General features: G+C 42.4%; 1 protein-coding gene across 1 annotated transcript in view; it reads left to right on the plus strand.

Moving 5' to 3' along the window:
• wdr11 (WD repeat domain 11) overlaps positions 1–18,402 on the plus strand; it is a 49,003-nt gene extending 30,601 nt beyond the window's left edge. The window contains exons 16-29 of the mRNA XM_047603264.1: positions 907–1,054; positions 3,086–3,192; positions 3,634–3,748; positions 5,032–5,203; positions 5,998–6,106; positions 7,419–7,481; positions 7,820–7,885; positions 9,793–9,982; positions 11,709–11,804; positions 13,787–13,952; positions 14,349–14,446; positions 14,713–14,858; positions 15,372–15,451; positions 16,468–18,402. Coding sequence (XP_047459220.1) covers positions 907–1,054; positions 3,086–3,192; positions 3,634–3,748; positions 5,032–5,203; positions 5,998–6,106; positions 7,419–7,481; positions 7,820–7,885; positions 9,793–9,982; positions 11,709–11,804; positions 13,787–13,952; positions 14,349–14,446; positions 14,713–14,858; positions 15,372–15,451; positions 16,468–16,661 — 1,750 coding nt within the window. The 3' untranslated portion in view covers positions 16,662–18,402. The remainder of the gene's footprint in view (positions 1–906; positions 1,055–3,085; positions 3,193–3,633; positions 3,749–5,031; positions 5,204–5,997; positions 6,107–7,418; positions 7,482–7,819; positions 7,886–9,792; positions 9,983–11,708; positions 11,805–13,786; positions 13,953–14,348; positions 14,447–14,712; positions 14,859–15,371; positions 15,452–16,467) is intronic.
• The last annotated feature ends 273 nt before the right edge of the window (positions 18,403–18,675 follow it).

The raw sequence follows: 18,675 nt of genomic DNA on the forward strand, positions 1-18,675 counted from the left end.
ATGAAGAAAATTCATATTGAACGCAAGGCATTTCTGGCGTGAAATCCATTATTCTGAGAGTACATATTATTCCTTGGTCACACATTAGAAATCTAGAGAACAGACAGTGATTTATGATGGTAAGGATTTGACCATTAAACATTACAACATGATTAAGTACCTGATTGCAAAATTGAGCACCTCTGTACTCCTATATTATTGAACAGACTGGTAGAGACTTAATATGTGGATTCCCTTGGGTTCTGACTATAGCTGTGCGGGACTCATTGGTCTAAATCAGTGATTCTCAACCGGGGGTCCGTGGACCCCTAGTGGTCCGCGGTGTAATTGCAAGAGGTCAAAATATCCTTCAAAAAAAGATCATATGACATTTATAGAAATAGAGATTTCGCTCCCGGTTGCATTGATCTGCATCTGTTTCAAATTATGAGGCGCCTGTTGTTTCAGTGGCCATACACCATTCATTTTTTAATAATGCTCTTATTGTGAAACATCTTTAGGGAGGTGTTGTGGGACAATCATTAACTTCTTCAGGTTAGCGCTTGATATTAAAGGGAACGGCAAATATAATTACATGTAGTCTTCATAAGATTAATGTTGGTGTCAATCATATGTCTTTGTCTTAATAATAAAAAATAATTTCATTCATAGGTCGCAGTTGGCTGATACCATAGTTGTGACTCTAAAGATTATTATCGTCATCAGGGTAGATCAAATATTTGCAGGGGGTTCATCACCCCAAAAAGGTTGTAAACCACTGGTCTAGATGGCAGTTGTAACGCCTTGCCACTATCTTCAGCAGAATACCAACTCCTCCGACCCAAGTATGTGTCTAGAACAAGCCATAAAGAGTGAACTCACATGTACTCATCCAGAAGGATTTTCTGTGTGATTTCCACCCTACAGTCTCCTGCAGGATGCCGAGAGCAAATCAGAGACCGGCCAGGCCATCTCAGCCAGAGAGCACTTTGTATTCACTGACACGGACGGACAGGTGTACCACATCACCGTAGAGGGCAACACAGTCAAAGACGGCGCACGAATACCCCCTGATGTGAGTCCTGGGACTTCGTATCACTGGGGCTTTTTTTTTTATGTCTTTAAACTTCATCCTCTTGCACTACATCAAGGTCATGCTGACTGATTCTTGCACAAAACTATTCCTACTTGTGTCATGTCGCTCTCTTTCCTGATATATTGGTAATCCTCTCTGCACACAACAATCTCAGTCATTTTTTTCCCTGCTTGTTTACTGTCTGCATACATCATTTTGTCTCCTATCACCACTTTTACTTTTGACTTTCTTCTTTCTCGTCTCTGTAAATGTTATCTATTGATCATTGTTTAGCGTCTGTGTAGTAAGCTCAACTTGTCCTTATATTGCACTTCACCTTTACACACCACATCCATCACTGTCCAGTCACTTATTAGATGTAAAAAAAAAAAAATTTCCTTTTTGTGTATTTTTATGTCCTTTCTCTGGCATAACTCTTTACCAATGCTTCGTGTCAACATTTAACCTCTTTTTAGAGCAGAACAGATTCACTCCTTTCTGGTCGTTGGTCAGTGTCTTCACAGTTCCCTCCGCCATAAAGCAAAAGCCTTCACCCGTCCTTCTATTTGCCAAGTCCTTGGAGGTGTTTCTGTGGAACTTGTGATGATATAGATGACGTGCTCGACCACAACAAAAAAAAAAGTGCTTTAATGTTTCTTCCTTAGTAATAAACTGCATGCAATCAAAGTGAAGGTTTTACAGATAAATTTGCCATCTTTATGGGTTTTCTCTCTCCTAGCGAAAGGACAACTGACTGAATGTGTGTGATTTCTGGGCGCATTATGTGTTGCGTCATCAACTTTTTCCCCCAGATAGTGTTTGTGTTCACCTCACCCGGTCCGGAAGAAGAGAGATTAACGTTGTATTTATCTGTAAATCATATTAACAGGAAAGTAGCTGTTAATTTGCTCTGACAGTAAAACAGCCAGGCTAGTAAACAGAAACAAGTTATGACTGAAAATGCCATTTATTTTTACCCACAATGAGTCCCAGATGTCAAATTAAGACAAGCAGCGTGGTTTGATTATTTTACAAGTCAACATATCAGCACTAACAGGGAACTTTTGAATTGTTAATTACGCAAACAGTTTGGCTGACTAATCCTGAATTTCCGTGCTATTGTTTGACGACACTTTTGGAAAACTTTGACTTCGGGGACTCATTACTTGGTTGAAACTAATTGTGTTGTCGAGCCGAGTCTTACGGCTGTGTAGGTAGCACCGCAGTTTGTTATGTTGTCACTTTTATTCGAGACTTGCTGCAGCATTTCTAAAGGAACCTATCTATCCTTCTACCCGTTTCTCTCGTGAATCAGTGCGTGTTTTCCCACCTCACCACCTGCATCTCTTCACGCAGACAGACAGAGGTTTACCTTGGGATTTTAAAGCCTTATCTCTGTGACGGCTGCAGATTTATTCCTCAAATATTTACATACCCCAAATGGTTTTACAGTCCTTTCAAGATGATAGAATATCTTCTATAATATCTCATAAACTCTCCGAGAAAAGTTTTGTGCTATCACACGCTGAAGGTGAGCTGACACTTGATGCCTTCACATCGGCGCTTTGTCTTGTGGCGTAGCCTCAGTTAAACTTATTCGCTGGGCTTGTTTACCACTCAGCTGCCACAGATATTTCAATTTATTGTCTTGTTTTTATTCACAGACAGACACTAAAAGCCTGAATGTAGAATGCTTAATAGCAGAGAGGAACGGGAGGCTTTTGTGCTGTTGAAATTGCACTTTTTTTAACTACCCAGTAGTTGGCTGCATTAAAACGTGACTTGTGAAAATAACAACATTATTTTTCTTGATGACTGTCTCCAGTTAAATGGAGTATAATATCATTGCATGGTTGAATCCATGTGGCGTTGAGACTACAGCTAGAACCATTAACTAGTGAGGCTCGTCGACTATAATTTTTATAGCTTTGATTTTGTTGCTTAAAAGAGTTGCTTAAAATAGGAACCTATTAACAGGGAACACGTGTGTCTTCCCACTAAATATTTCTTTTCCCGTCCTGTGCACCCCAGGGCAGTATGGGCAGTATTGCCTGCATCGCCTGGAAAGGAGACACCCTGGTGCTCGGGGACGTGGACGGCAATCTCAACTTCTGGGACCTCAAAGCTCGTCTCTCAAGGTGACAGCTAAACTGCTAGAACTCACGCAAGTTTAAAGCTATTCTCAGTCAATGAATTGATTATTGAATTCATAGATTTTACAGAAATTTTACAATTTGTTGCTTTTCTTGATCTCTAATATAATATTTGGGGTATATGTTGTAGATTTTAGGATATATGTGTGTTTGTTCAAGTATTTTCTGTTGCTTTGCTGACCAAATGACTAATCTGCAGAAGAATTTATACTTTTTGCATTCATATACTATATTTTTTCCAATAGAAACCTATACTTGTACCTTTAATTTATTGTGTATTAATCAAATCAGATATTATATCGCAACCTGACATGGCACCGTGTAATAAATAATAGTTATTTGTGACAAAACCTCACCAGGCCAGGTATTTAATTTTAAACAATTGGCATTTTGCCCCAAAACGACCCATCCCATCGCTGTTTTCAGAGGAATACCGACACACCGTGGCTGGGTGAAGAAAATTCGCTTCGCTCCAGGGAAGGGCAACCAGAAGCTGTTGGTCATGTACACAGATGGAGCTGAGGTGTGGGACACCAAAGAGGTGAGGCTTCACACACACACACACATATACACACACACACCGACCCCTCTTGAGCTGCTTGTGTCATTGTGATGAAAGAATTGTGGTTGATTCTTCTATTGATTTGTTTGTAACAGATTATAAATTCCCAGCATGCCTCACCTCACTGCGCAGCATTAGTCAAATAAAAGGAAAGGAGCTACAATGGCCTCTAGGTTGATGGCAGCGGTTTACAGATTTGCTATTGTTAGATTTAATGAGTTTCCGCTGCTCTGTACTCACCGGAGCATGACAGCATTGTGGTTCGGTATATTTAACTAACGTCCTTTCTGAAACTTAACTCTGAAACAGAGGATATCTATACTGCCGCAGTTGCCCTGTTGTATTAAAAGGATCGTTACAAGGTGCAGTGTAAGTGTGCGTGCACCAGCCTTAAAAGCTTTCTCCTGACATATATGAGCTCCATCAAAGCGGGATGGACGATTCAGGTGCCTGAAAGTCAAATGCATCCTCTCTTCCACTTTAACTTTGCTTACCAAACTCATCATCATCATCCAGGAAGTGGCCCCCGTGCACAGTCATTTCACCTCAGCTAAGAACCCTTCTGGCTAGTTTGCGCTACAGGTCATCATTTGATCTAATGTCATGGACTGCAGGGCTTCTTTTTTTTTTTCTTGAGTCTTATCTGTATTGATGCTACCGTATTTTTTTAGCTTACCCAGAGGCACTAAGTGTTAAATATTGAAGAGCAGATTAATGTGGACACACAGACAGATAATTTGGTGTTTTCAGAAGCAGGAGGTGGAGGGAGATAGTCCCGGCGGAGCAATGTTGTCTGGATAGAGGGATGTGTTTTGTTGAGATGAGCCAAGATGAGACAGCTTTCAGTCCCCAATCGTAAAATACAGACAACAGATGGATTGGGCTGCGCGGGGAAACTAGGAACGGCTATAGAGCGGGAGAGAGACGGGGAGGAGCAGGAGAAGAATGAGGGAGAGATTTCTGAAATGCTTCGGCGCTCTTCTGACAGCTGGGTTTCTCTGACTCCCTGCAGCCACATAAAAAGCCACATGAACCAGTTTTTCGAGAATACCCTCTGAAAAATCTGTTAGTCCACTGATTTATTTCATACCAAACCATTACATTAAATTTGTTTTTTGTTTTCGATGAAACAGACTAACCGAATCTCCTGTATCGTGTCACACTCGACTGAATTTGCCGCCACAGATGCTATAAAATAAAATAAAATAAAATAAAATAAAGCTTTAGGTCACAGTTTGAGACGAGCTCTCCTTCTCTCGCAGGTCCAAATGGTCAGCAGCATGAGGTTTGGTCGCAATGTCAACTACCGCATCTTAGATATTGACTGGTGCACTTCAGACAAGGTCGTTCTGGCGTCGGATGATGGCTGCATCCGAGTGCTGGAGATGGCCATGAAATCCGCGAGCTACCGCATGGACGAACAAGACCTGACTGGTGAGCTACAAAACAAGTTATTTGGACTCTTATCAAATTATACAGGTATAAAAAAAAAATTAGACAAAAACATGAGAATATCGTGAAAAGGTTATTTTTTTTTTCATCACTTCAGAAAGTGGAACTAATATATTATCTAGATTCATTACACGTGGAGTGAAATATTTCAAGCCTTAAGGTCTTGTAATTTTCATGATTATGGCTTACACATAATGAAAACCCCAAAGTCAGTGTCTCAAAAAATTAGAATATTACATAAGATCAATAAAAAAAAGGATATTTTAACACAAATGTCATGCTTCTGAAAGTATGCTCATTTCTATGCACTCAATACTTGGTTGGGCCTCCTTTTGCATGAATTACTGCATCAGTGGAAGCCCAGGTTGCTTTGATAGCAGCCTTCAGCTCATCTGCCTCGTAGGGTCTGGTGTCTCTCACTTTCCTCTTGACAATAGCTCATAGATTCTCTGTGGGTTTCAGGTCAGGCGGGTTTGCTGACCAGACAAATACAGTAACACCATGGTCACTGAACCAGCTTTTGGTACCTTTGGCAATGGAAAATGAATTCAAGCATGAAGTGCTCTAAAATTTCCTGCTAGACAGCTTCACACGGGACTTCAAGCAAGTGAAAAGTGAAAAATATTGAACTTTTTCACGATATTCTAATTTTTTGAGCTGCACCTGTATATTGCGTAACGACTTGAATTTACTTAAAGCTGCCGTCCTCCATAAGATGGCAGTAAAAGCAGCGTTCTGATATTGCTTTCTTTCTCATTTGTGGGAATTGTGCACAGATCCAGTGTGGTGCCCTTACCTTCTTTTGCCTCGAGCCGCCCTCACTCTCAAAGCTTTCCTTCTGCTGCAGCCCTGGTCAGGAACTTTCACCATGGACATAACTCAAGTGTAAGTCTCACCTTTGAACAGGTCACCATGGATGTGTCAGTAGGGCAGAGACGTGGAGAAAAGTACAATGCAAGTCACCTGTGGTGAATTTTAACTTTCCAGTTTTGCCATTGCATTTGCACAGTGGAAGAAACCCAAGAGGAGCTGAGAGAAACCCACGCACATGTGGAAAACATTCAGTCCTGTTGAATCTAATCTCAAATTAATTGAAGCTGTGTGGAATATTCACACTACCAGGGACAATGATGCAAGTTACTTACAACAGAAGCTGATATTTTATGCTAAAAACCTGCCATGCCATATGTGAGAAGAGATTTTTAAGTTTAATAGTTAAAAGTTAATTGTTTCCCACCCCTTCAAAGCCATAATTAAGAAATTTGGATATATATACGTATGGGTTATTCTAGGGATATTTTTCCCCAGTTTGCTAAGACACTATCAAAGCTCTGCAACTGTTTTGGCTGGATAAAGATTCAGTGCATATCTTTTTATTTATTTTTTGACAAAGGCATGTTACACCAGCTATAAAATAAGACCCACATACAGGAAACCCGTCCCTAAAGGAAGAGATTGTAAGCGAGTGAGCAAATTGAGGAGCAAATTGATAGCGGTCAATCGTTTAAATTATTGATGTCCTCACGGAGTGCACCAGCGATTCAGCTGAGCCACTTTAGGTTAAGCTCCATTTGAACTTGAGCACTTTACATTTCATGAAAACAGACAGATCATCTTCTATTTCAGGCGGCTTCACCCTGCCCTGAAATACAAATAAACCAAATTGCCTCCTTGGTCAAGACTTGATAACGGCATTTATTTTTAATACTGTGTCACTTTGTATTTGAGGTTCATTTTATTTCCTGCAGACCAGCTTGATGTGGGCAGCAACAGGCTTAAGATTTGGAAAAATATTGAATATATTTCGAGCCTTTAGTCTATGAGACTTAATGCATTTTCGTATACCATCACAATATCTGCCAACCATACATTATTTACTTCTATAAACAAGTCAACATGGATTTTTTTTTAGTTTTATTTTTTCCCAGACAGCTTCATCTTAAACTCTTGCCTGGTGCAGCCTCAGGCCATTCTGCTGAACCGTCCGTATCTCATCACTTTCTTTCATAAATCACACAGCCAACTCATCATAAGTCCGCCAGCTGTATTGGCGGCGTGCACAGGATGCCAGCTGACCTCCGAAGTGTTAGAATAGACTCTTAACGAGCATCCTCTTAGATTCCCATTTCATAGCAGCTCTTTTTAGAAAGAGATCTGAAGAGAACCATGTGCCTTTACTTTCATCCCTCTGTTTCAGAGACTACAGTGAGAAAGGAGAGATAAAAGGCCTGATCCAGGAGCAGCTCAACTCGTTGTCGAAGTGAGTTATTGAACCGTTGCTCCATGTTCAAGTGGCAGTCGCACACAGTCGTTCAAACTGCAATATTTAACGTTAAACACCGTCAGGTAGATACGAGTGCATGTGTATGTTTGTCAGTAAAGCTGAGCCAAGTGTCACATTGTGTTAATGTACTTTCGAGCGTGCAGTCAGAGTCCCGGGGTCCTTTGTGTTTACCCAGCAGGCCCCAAAGAGCTTGTTGTCTGTGGGCTGACAGATAAGAAAAATCTCCTGTAACAGCCGCACTGGGCCTGCTGTGTTTGAGAAGTGTAATTGGCTCTGACTGTGTTCTGATTGTCTTCCTGTGATTGGTTCCCCAGCGATATGAAGAGTGTGCTCCAGGACCCGGAGCTCAGTCTTCTGCAGCGATGCCTCCTGGTCTCACGGTGAGTTTCAACGCAGCGTGGAGTTACCACTGTTTGCTGTTGTGCGGATTGCCGGCGTGATTATTTTGTCAATATTCAGACGCCTACGTCAGAGACTCATGAAGGGAATTCCCTGCATGGAGACTTCGGGAAGGCAAACTCAGTATCCTCCTTTAAAACTTTCTTAAACCTTTGTTTTGTTGCATTTTATTATTGCATTGTAGGAAAGTGCTAAATAGAGTTTGTTACCATTAGCTTTAGGTGCACCGCTGTTCTCCTTAATTTGATTGTACCTTTAATTAAACAGGGGAGTCAGTGGAGAACAATTTCTCATTTACAATGTCGACACAGATAGTCAGACACAATATATAAAAACGCACAACACATAACAAAAGCACAAGTTAAAAGTAATAGTGCTGGTCCAAGAAGTTAAAAACAGGTGCAACAATCATAAATTGTTGTTGGGAGTGTGCTTTGGAAAGAGGAGAATAGGATGAATGTGTTAAATTTGAGCTTTTGCTGCAGATTATTCCAGTGACTAGCAGCAGCAAATTGAAATGATTGACGGCCTAACGAGGTGTGAGCTTTTGGGGCAACCAGATTAATGTAACTGCTAGAGCGTAGGTTACGGTTGATGTTTGCTGGAGTAGTGAGTTAAGATATGAAGGAGTGTTTCCAGCGATGGTCTTGTAGATGAAGTGATGAGTGAAGTGATGGCCAGTTGTCAAGTGAGTGCAGGTAACAGTGATGGGTGTTAAAAGTAGCACCTGCGACAAAGCGGATGACAGTGAGGTAGATGACATCCAGTTTATTGAGAAGAGTGTTGGAGGCAGACCTATATATTATGTCCCCGTAATCGAGGATTGGGGGAATTGTCATTTTAACCAGAGTGTCCTTTGCAGAGTGGGTGAAAGAATCCTTGTTACGGAACCAATTCTAGATCTGACTTTGGCAAGAAGTGCGTTAATGTGCACATCAAAGGAGAGTGAACTGTCGAGTCAAATACCCATGTATTTGTAAGAATTAACAAATTGGAAGTCTGAACCGCCCAAGGAGAAGATTTTGAGAGGACATTCCGGGTGAATATCATGCAGTTTGTTATATTGGTGTTTAAGTGAAGGCAAAGGTTGTAAAAAAGCATTTTGGATGTAGTTGAAGCTAATTTGCGAGGTAATCAGGCTAGTGTCCAAGGAGGGGCTGGATGTGTACAAGATGGTGTCATCAGCGAATAAATGATCCTTTACTTATTGTAATATAATGTATATACATACACAAATAAGTGCAGTGTGTTGAAGAGATGTTTTCTTAATTATGTGCGTGAATAATGTTTTTTCCTATTTTGTAACCTTACGGGGTAATACTGTGGTTGCACCAAAAAATATAAATAAAGATCCTAAAACAAGAGCTGATGTCAGCAACTCTCATCTCATACTTTGGCTTTCATTTCCCTCGAGCATATGGCGAATGTAGAACAGCCAGTTTGAGCAAAATCTTCCCCCGCTGTTTACATCCTCTTATTAAAGCCATGAGTTACCTGGAAAATCCGAAGGACCCTTTATTTGCTGTGACGGCTTCGGTTCTCACTGCCGCGCAGAGTGACCACGGTTGTATGTGTGCATGTTTCTGCATCTGGCTGCCCGAGTTTCCATGCCGCTGTTGACGGCGCAGCGTAACCTAGCAACAGCTGTGTGCCTGTGCAGTTATGTTTAAGGAGGGTGATGGAAGTAAACCATGAAAGAGAAAAGCAGAATGAGATGGGGAGCTCGCTGAAAGAGCGAGGCGTGGGCTGGAAGATACTGGAACTGTGGTCATTAGTGAGCAGAATACGAGGAAAACCAATCGGCACATTGATACAGTCTGTACAATCTCACTACTCCTGAGGCAGCATCACACACTCTGAATCCCTCTGACCCTCTGGTAAACTGCAGGCTGTTCGGGGATGAGTCGGACCTTCACTTCTGGACGGTGGCGTCCCACTACCTCCAGTCCTTCGCACAGGCCCGTCAGCTAAGCGTGTCTACTTCAGAGGGTCCGGCCCAGAGTGAAGAGACCCAGCCATCGCCTCAGAACCACCTGGACATCTGCCACGATGTCCTGTGTGAGAGCTCTTACTTCCAGGTCGGTAAAAGAAAGAGATGAGATGATCTAATCTGTCAACATTTAAAAAATCCTCTCAGTCCTTTCATAGACCCTTCATATCCTAAAGCCAGAGCTCTTGTCTAACAGGAGATTTCTTTACTATTAATATTAATATTGTGAATCTCCTGTTAAGCGAGGAAGCTTTAAAAGTTTGAGCTGAAATCCACCTGTCTCTCCATTCCTCACATTTGATTCCTCCAGCATTTCCTCAGTGTAATTCTGGACCAAACTCGGAAAATCCCTCTCTAGTTTGTGCGGAATTATTCCTTAGATTTGTGGTCCCCAACTTTAGTTGTATGATTTTGGCACCGCCTATGAGCTCACCATCAGTTTTCACCTGTTTCACCCGTCACAAGGTTTTAACCAGTATTGCGTGTGTCTCTCTACATTTACAATATGCAGGACTTAAAGTATTGCAATGAAAAAAAGTTGGAAACCACTGCCTCAGATCAATACATTATTTTCCTGAGTGGCAACAACACACAGAATCTTTTCTCTTCAGATTTAATTATCAGACTGTTTTGTTCTCGAGACTTTTGGAAAGCTTTCTTGATGAGATGTATTGACTGACGTTGACTGATTCCCCTGCGGTGCGTTCTGCATCCCTCTGCTGGCGTGAAGCCGCGCAGTCGACTGAACAAAAACTTCCACCTTTGTGTTACTGCAGGTTTTTGTTTTTAAACGTGTTCTGTGTTCAAACTAAATCGTGGGAGGAATTAAAAGCATGCCTGCTGTGCAAGTGACCATTTTCCAAATATTTCATAGGGCCGTATAACACAGGAAGAAGAGAAATGAAAACAACCTTTTATTGATGACTAATATCAAGGTCTTAAGTAGCCAAGCCTGCTAATTTCAGTTAAAAGATTTCCAATTAAAAAGCCTCAACTAAGCCTGTGCTTTTTAACTTTTAATTTATTTATTTTTATGTTTTTGTTCTTCTGCCTGTTAATGAGGGGCCATGCTCTGATAATAAGAACTCCCAGAAAGCCAGCAGCAGCAGCATTTGACTCCTGTTGTCATAAAACTGCTCCAGTGGCGGAAGCCCGACTGCAATTACTAATATCTCAGTCTCTGATACTGAGCGCACTGCTCTTGAGTTGCTAAACACATTTGGTATCTCTGTGAGGATTTACGCCCAGGGCTGTGACTCGCAGAAGAATTCATCATGGTGAAGTGCAAAAGAGAAGTCAGCGGTAGATATCGTTACTGATGTGTGCACAGATACAGCGTATGAAACCATTTTCTAATGAGCTGTTATCGCATCTCTCGTTGTATCGTTTTCCCCGTCTAGACTTGGTATGAAACTGATGAGTTCGTCTCATCTGTCGTAGCATCTATTGCTGTTTTCATGTTTCATGCCAATCATTTGCACAATGAAGAAAAAAAAAAAAAAAAGAACGAATCTTTCATCAAGGGAGCATGTTACAAAATAATGAGGAGACCAATAATGAAAGTATGGGAGTCGCTGTCAGCGGAGAAACTGCTGAATATTTTAAAGACTTTCTAATTAAACCCTCCATCGCTGGACTCTGTATTTCTATAATTGTCTTCCCCTCTCTCATTTTGCTGATCATTAGTCTTTTAATGTCTGTGTTGTATAATTTAAGTGCACCGGCTCATTTTAAGTGTTTCTCTCCCGCACATGTGCGACGTTTGACCACAGCGTGCGCGCTAATTTGTTCGATCCGCCTCTTCCACTCAACAGAAGTTCCAGTTGGATCGTGTTCACCTGCAGGAGGTGAAGCGCTCCAGTTATGAGCACACGAAGAAATGCGCCGACCAGCTGCTCCTGCTGGGTCAGGTACGTATTACAACACACTGCCACCTATAGGAATACACCCACCCTGATATTGTGCCTCCCTTGTGCCTCCACTATGCATCTGTGATTAGATTTCATTATGGGCATAATTGAACTACTATAGAAAAAAATTATTTCTGCATGCAATTGGGCATTAATTAATGCAACCAATCAGAGCCATTTTGTTGTAAACAAAGAGCTGTGGGCATCAACTCTGAGGAAAATGAACAGCGCCAGCACTGATTTCAGGCCGTCAGAGATTATTGCACAGATATGACCAGTACAAGGCACGACTCTACAGATTACACATCGCGGAATCTTATCCTGCTCCATTTTTTTTTGAGCTGGCGGGGACAATATTCCTGACATACGTATATATAGAACTACCACTAACTTTCCTTCGTCCTACTCTGGAGTCACTGAAAGCATTCAGGACCCTGGAGGGGTCCAGATGGACGCAGTCAGGCTTCCTGATGCACATCCAGTGTTGGACTTTGTCGGCTAAAACCAGCCTCTCTTCATCATAACGGCAGCATAATGTAACAAGCTAATCACTGTGCTAAATAGTCTCTGTCTCTTTAATGACGTTAACACAAAGTTATTATTTTATTTTTATTTATTACACAAGTGCACTGTACTCTGTGCAGCACCACAGTCACAATAGCAAGTAACTGTTTAATCCCATTATTTCTCATTGTGAGTAGTTTTATAAGTATATAAGTAACATCCCTTTGTAATCCATGTGATAGACATTAGCCTAACTTTCCATTCTGAAAAGAAATCTGTTGGACATCGTGTTAAAAACATGCTAAATAAACAAGACAAACTCTGGATTCTGTCCCTGATAGAAAGTGATCTTTAAACTAGACAAACACGTTTCTTGAAGGATCTCACCGCTCCGTTTTCTCGTTTTATTGCAGTAATCCGCCTTCTTGCAGGATCTTTGGGAATCCTATAAAACGATTTACACTTTGCTTTTTGCAGACTATTCTGACATCCAGGGACACAACAGCCCCAGGTTAATTAGTTAGTTGCTCGCAGTTGTCAACTGAATAGTTACTAGAGGAGCGCACTTTCCTGCCAATATTCAAGTCCCAACGCAATGACTCCAGTCCACCAGCAGGGACAGTGGGCTGACTTTCAGGTTACCTGTATTATATACGTGTAAACGTTTCAGGAACGGTAATGTAGATCTGTTTGGTTTAGTTAAATGCTTCCAACTTGCAAATCCACTAGAAAGACAAGAAAAACAGACAAGAAAAGGTCACAACGATTGCACTGACCGACAATCAGACTAAACTCATTACACCAGTCCAAATACTGACTCTTGTTTTTATTTTGAAGATCTCTAGTTAGGTCCTCATTTTATAAATGTGTGGTTGGCGTGCTGTAACATAATCATCCCTCCTATATGACTGGATGAATCCTTAGCTCCTGCTTTTAGCTGTCGCACCCTTTTGATTAATTTAAGCACACTTCTTCACACAAATATGTCTTACAACATTTATTTACATCCTTCCAGCTATGTTTTATTCCACACAAATAAACACCTTCTCAATCTGGGCAGACGCACAGGTACGCTGTCATAATCGCAAGTGGGCCCCGTCTGTGCTGGGGACAATAAGTGCTGCTTCTGTCCTCCCCGTCTCCTCGGGGCTGTGTGGACTGTGTGTCACCTCTCTCCCCTCTCTCCCCTCTCAATATCAGCACTCTCCATCTAATCACAGGGTGCAATCAGCAGCCTGTGTGCTGGAGGGGCAGGCATCCAGCAGGCGCCCAGGTAGAGGCCAGCCTGAGCTGACCCCATCACGGGCTTGAGCCTTCATCTCCACCAGATGAAAAGCGTGATAATAAACATAATTTCCCCCTCGCGTTCCTGCCTTGTTCACATCGTTCACACGCTGCGCTCACCATCCAGAGCTCTTTATGCCTTGTTTCTCCCCACTCCAGTAATTACGTTCTCATCACTTTGTTGTTGCTCTCAGACGGACAGGGCGGTGCAGTTACTGTTGGAGACGAGCGCAGACAACTCCAGCTACTACTGCGATTCGCTCAAGGCCTGCCTGGTGACCACCATCACCTCGTCGGGACCCTCGCAGTCTACGATCAAACTTGTGGCCACGAATATGATCGCTAACGGCAAGCTAGCAGGTAGCGATGCTCTTTGTGTAATAACTTCTGCTTTAATGAGAACGAGCAGCGTTTATTGTGTTGGTGTCTGCAGACTTGAGTGTTTAGAATGCTTTTTAAATAATGAATCTAGTCTTTACACTTTTGAATAAACTTTCCTTTAAAATGGTGTTTTATAAAGACGTTAAATGTTGCAGCGTTACCAGCTCAAAGTTTCATAAATTGTGCATTGTCCTTTTAAATTAAAACGAACATTTCCTTTATTTGAACCAGTCTAAATTCTGCATGTCATATCAGCTGTCTACTACCAACAGCGTATGAATAAACCATCCTCCTGTTGCGCAGCCACCTCGTGTGCTGTTGGCCTATAATTTCTCCATCTCACACGTGTGTGTAACATTTGCGGTTCCTTTTCAGAGGGAGTACAGCTGTTGTGTTTGATTGACAAGGCGGCGGACGCTTGCCGCTACTTGCAGACCTACGGGGAGTGGAACCGAGCCGCATGGCTGGCCAAGGTAACTCAGCATGACGGCATCCATCAACCGGAGATGTCGAATGCTGTGTAATGTTTGGGTAGTTTGCAAGTCTGTGAGCACGCGAGCGCTGCGGGAGTGAGTGCGGACTGTAAAAATGAAAATGTCATGAATGAATTCATTTTCTGACGCCTTCGTTTCGCTATTTTTACTAGCTTAGCGTCGTCGACGCATCTAGGTCACACCTGTAAGCCGGCCAACACTTGACGTCTATCTAATTTTCCGCTGTGCTGTGTTTTCGCTTCCAGGTGCGTCTGAATCCAGCGGAAAGCTCGGATGTGCTGAAGCGCTGGGCCGAACACCTGTGCTCCACACAGGTCAACCAGAAATCCAAAGCCATCCTCGTGCTGCTTTCCCTGGGCTGCTTTTACAAAGTAGGAGAGATGCTCCACAGGTAAGAGCCAGCTGGGAATCAGTGTCGTGTAAGCCTAGTGTATAAACACAGAAATATTTTCAAGGTTTTTGACCAATACTGGGTTTTAAAAATACAAACCGTATAATAGATTTTATATTCTACACCAAAGTCTCAGAATTCATTCTCTGAATTTTGATTTCATTTTTGTATGTCTGAGTTTAGTGGATGTTACTCAGCCTGTAAGTCACTGAAGGACACTTCACAGCGTGTAGTGGTATCAGATGACCCCTATTTTTTACCTCGGCATCGATCCACCGTTGGTCTGCTGCTCATCCTCTTTGACAGCTCTAGCTCTGGGACGCCTCTGGCAGCAAAAAGCACTCACAGGGAATTAGAGAGGCACGTGTACGACTGAGTTGATGTACACTTTAGGATCACAGACATCAAGGCAGAGATGATGCTGGTTTCCGACAATACCTCTCACCTTCCTCCTGTGTCTTTCTCCTCCTCCTCCTCCTCCTCCTCCTCCTCCTCCTCCCATCTCCTGGGCAGCATGAGGCACTTTGATCGCGCCGCCCTCTTCATTGAGGCCTGTCTGAAGTATGGGGTGATGGAGGCCAACGACTCTTCCAATATCCTTTTTAAAAACCCATCGCTGATCCCCGAGGGGCCATTTGTAACCAGAGTTGGCTCCACCGCTAACTCTGTCCATCTCGGTTACAGACGTATGCATGAGAGCGCGGAGTAAAGGTCAGTTTGGATGCTCTGCGGAGCACGTCGATGTACTTTTTCAAAAAAAAAGTTTCACATGTCACCAGCGGCCACGGTCTGAGGTCACAGAACTTCAGCAATCTAAACTTTGGAAGTCACTGTACGATATCCAACTTTCCCAACATTCTATATATACTGTAAATAGAAGACAGTGCAGACATTGGTGGGTCACAATTTATCAGATATTTCATTTTTAAATGCTATGCCAGTGTCCAAGTGTTTCTTAAATGACTCGTTTGGCATCTGTCCACCTGTCACATGCTTTACATGAATATTTTTAATACATTGACATATGACAACAAAGAGGAAAAACAAAATGAAATGCATCTTATTATATATGTTATATAAGCAATAATATTAATCATTATTTCAGTAAAAACATCTCTTTTTAAGACTGGGAGAGCATGAAGAAGTAGCGCCATTTATTCCATCACTTGTGCTCACTCGATTGATAAAACAAACGACTTTATCATCTGGAAGTGTTACCCAAGCATACGCACAAGTCCTAGCCTGTGTGCGCGAGCAGCCAATGTAATTTTAGTGACCATCTGCACAATCACAAACAAGATCTGGAAAAGGCGGAATACGCTCAGTTGTTCTTGGCTTAAACCCTCAGAGATGTGATGACTCAATGTTGCAGCAGATTCGAAGGTTTTTATTTCCTGCAATGTGTTATATATCAAGTCTCCTCATTTTAATATTTTAATTTTGGAGCAGCAAAATATTTCCTCGCGGTTGCATGAAAAGGAAATGTCGGATCCCTGAGCACCTGCATCCTTCATGTTTCTCCGGTTAAATGAAAGAACGTATTGCTCAGCTGGTTTGTTTGTATCCCTCTGAAATCCGTCTACGAGTTCTCCTTGACCTGCTCTTGCACATAAACTTATCGAGGCTGCGTTTTTGGACTACGCGCGTCTGCTGCGCACGCTGGGCCTGCGGGAGGGCGCCGCTCTGTGGGCGTCGCGGGCCGGCAGCGCCGGGGAGCAGCTGATGGAGGAGCTGTTCCAGGGGGAGGCGGGAGAGGCCGTTCTGGGCGAAGAAGTGGAGCCGAGCCAGGAGAGCACAGAGTGACCTGGGTGACGAGAGGTTCTGAAGAGGACGGATGAGAAGGCTCACCCATTCACCATCACTTCAGTAACTCACGCATCGCGAATGAACCTCGTCTCAGAACCATCGAGCAGTTCACTCCCTGTGAAGAGACTGCGTGCGGCTCCAATGACATTTCTTTAGGTTTGGTTTGACCAGTGTGTGTTTGTGCTCATGTTCGTCTGCATGTAGCGACCTTAAAAAGAAACATTCCCCCAACAAGTGAAGTAGTACACCTCCTCTTCAACGTAATAGTCCGTGTTTTGTTCGCTCAATGAATATAATGTTTTTTTTTTTTTAATGGTTTCTTGTTGAGCCTTATTCTGTGTGCCTGTATTAATAATTTCAACGTACTGTTGTAGCTTCGCGGGTTTGATTTGCCGTCATGTAGCTGAGATGAAAAGTGGCAGAACGAATTTATCCACAAATAACACGGTCCCTATTTCCTTTTGAAAATGCGCCGTCATTATAGAAGACCACCATTATTTCTATATAACTGAATTCCAAGATTTTTTTTTCCATTTGTGATTTGACCAAAAAAAAAAAAAGACATGTCTGTCCTCATATCTGAGGTCAGACACGTAACACGCTGCGCATTTCATCCATAGCAGGTGGTGTTTTATAGTGATATGACAAAATCCTGCTGCTGCTCAAGCCTCTGTAAGCAGATGTAGATGGATGGCGGTAAAATTATATGGCCAGACGACCCTGCACTTATTAGACACTTATTATTAGTCCCTCCACAGAGAGAGGAGAGGACTCTGGCTGCTGCCACCTGAGTGATACAATTTAATTAGCTTCTGTAGAGAGTTACTGGTATCTATTGGTTATTCCACTCCATTAAAACAAATGGGATTTTTAATTTTCTATTTTTATGAAGAGGATACCTTGAATTTTGTACGTTTGCGTATTGAAGTTGTTCTCTAGTGTGTGCGCTATAGGACGAGCTGTCGAAATGCGTTTTAAGTCATTCTTAATCATCAGACCTCTGACGGGATCACTCACACGTGAGTAATAATCTGTGCTGCTTCCAGTGTTGCTCATCACAATCACACACAGAGGCCTGCCGCCAGCTCTCTTTTTGCTCTACAAAAAAAAAGAAAAAATTTTCCCGACCATCTAAACCCACGTGTGTGTGACAATGCAAAGACTTAAGAAGTGATTGTTGTGTTTAATTGCCTTGTGACGTGTTTTTGTTGTCCATCCACGGGGACCTTTTGGTGTGTTGTCGTGTTTCACGGACACGTCAGCGCTGTGTCACTATGGCAACCCAGCCACGTTTTAAGGGGGGGCCACGTGTTGTTCCTGTTGATCCAATTCACGCAGCCCCTGCTGTAACCCTGTAGGATGTCATAAAACTGAAACGGCACAGAGTCGCAGTCACTGAGCAAATGTATAGATATTGTCCCCCTCCTCCTCCAGTCATGTAAGTATTGTGGAATGAACACGTACTGTACCACCTCTTCGTGGTTAGCCTCTAGTTTGATTAACACGTGCTGCTTTTCTTTATACTTGGAAGAACTCTTCAAAACAACACCGTTCACGAGAGACGTCATGCCTTTAGCTGTTTGTTTTGTAGGGATATAAATCATTGTAATGGTGTCAAAGTTCTGCTCATTTTTTTTTCTTTGTTTACACAGTGATCCTCATGCTTTAACTTCTATAAATATTAAAAGAGAAAGAAGATATATGAATATATGGATGGCAATAAAAATCAATATTATTACCTTGGTGTGCTGTTTCCAGTGTGAGGCTGACACTAGAGGGCGCTCTTATCCCCTTAATGAGAGGCCAAGTGGCCGTGGCAGGCGCTTTGTAAAAGATCTGTTATATCAAGTGTTCCTTTTAATTATCCTCTTCTAATTTCAACCCAGGTAGAGTGAATTTGAATGTCCGTTCATTTATCAAACTGTCTCACAATTGAATTTGTTCCTGCGTTGATCCACTTCCGCAATTAATTACTTCTTTTCTGCCCAGGAGGAGGGCCAACAGCTGGCTT

The sequence above is a fragment of the Mugil cephalus genome, chromosome 13, assembly GCF_022458985.1.
Source record: "Mugil cephalus isolate CIBA_MC_2020 chromosome 13, CIBA_Mcephalus_1.1, whole genome shotgun sequence".
Classification (NCBI taxonomy): domain Eukaryota; kingdom Metazoa; phylum Chordata; class Actinopteri; order Mugiliformes; family Mugilidae; genus Mugil; species Mugil cephalus.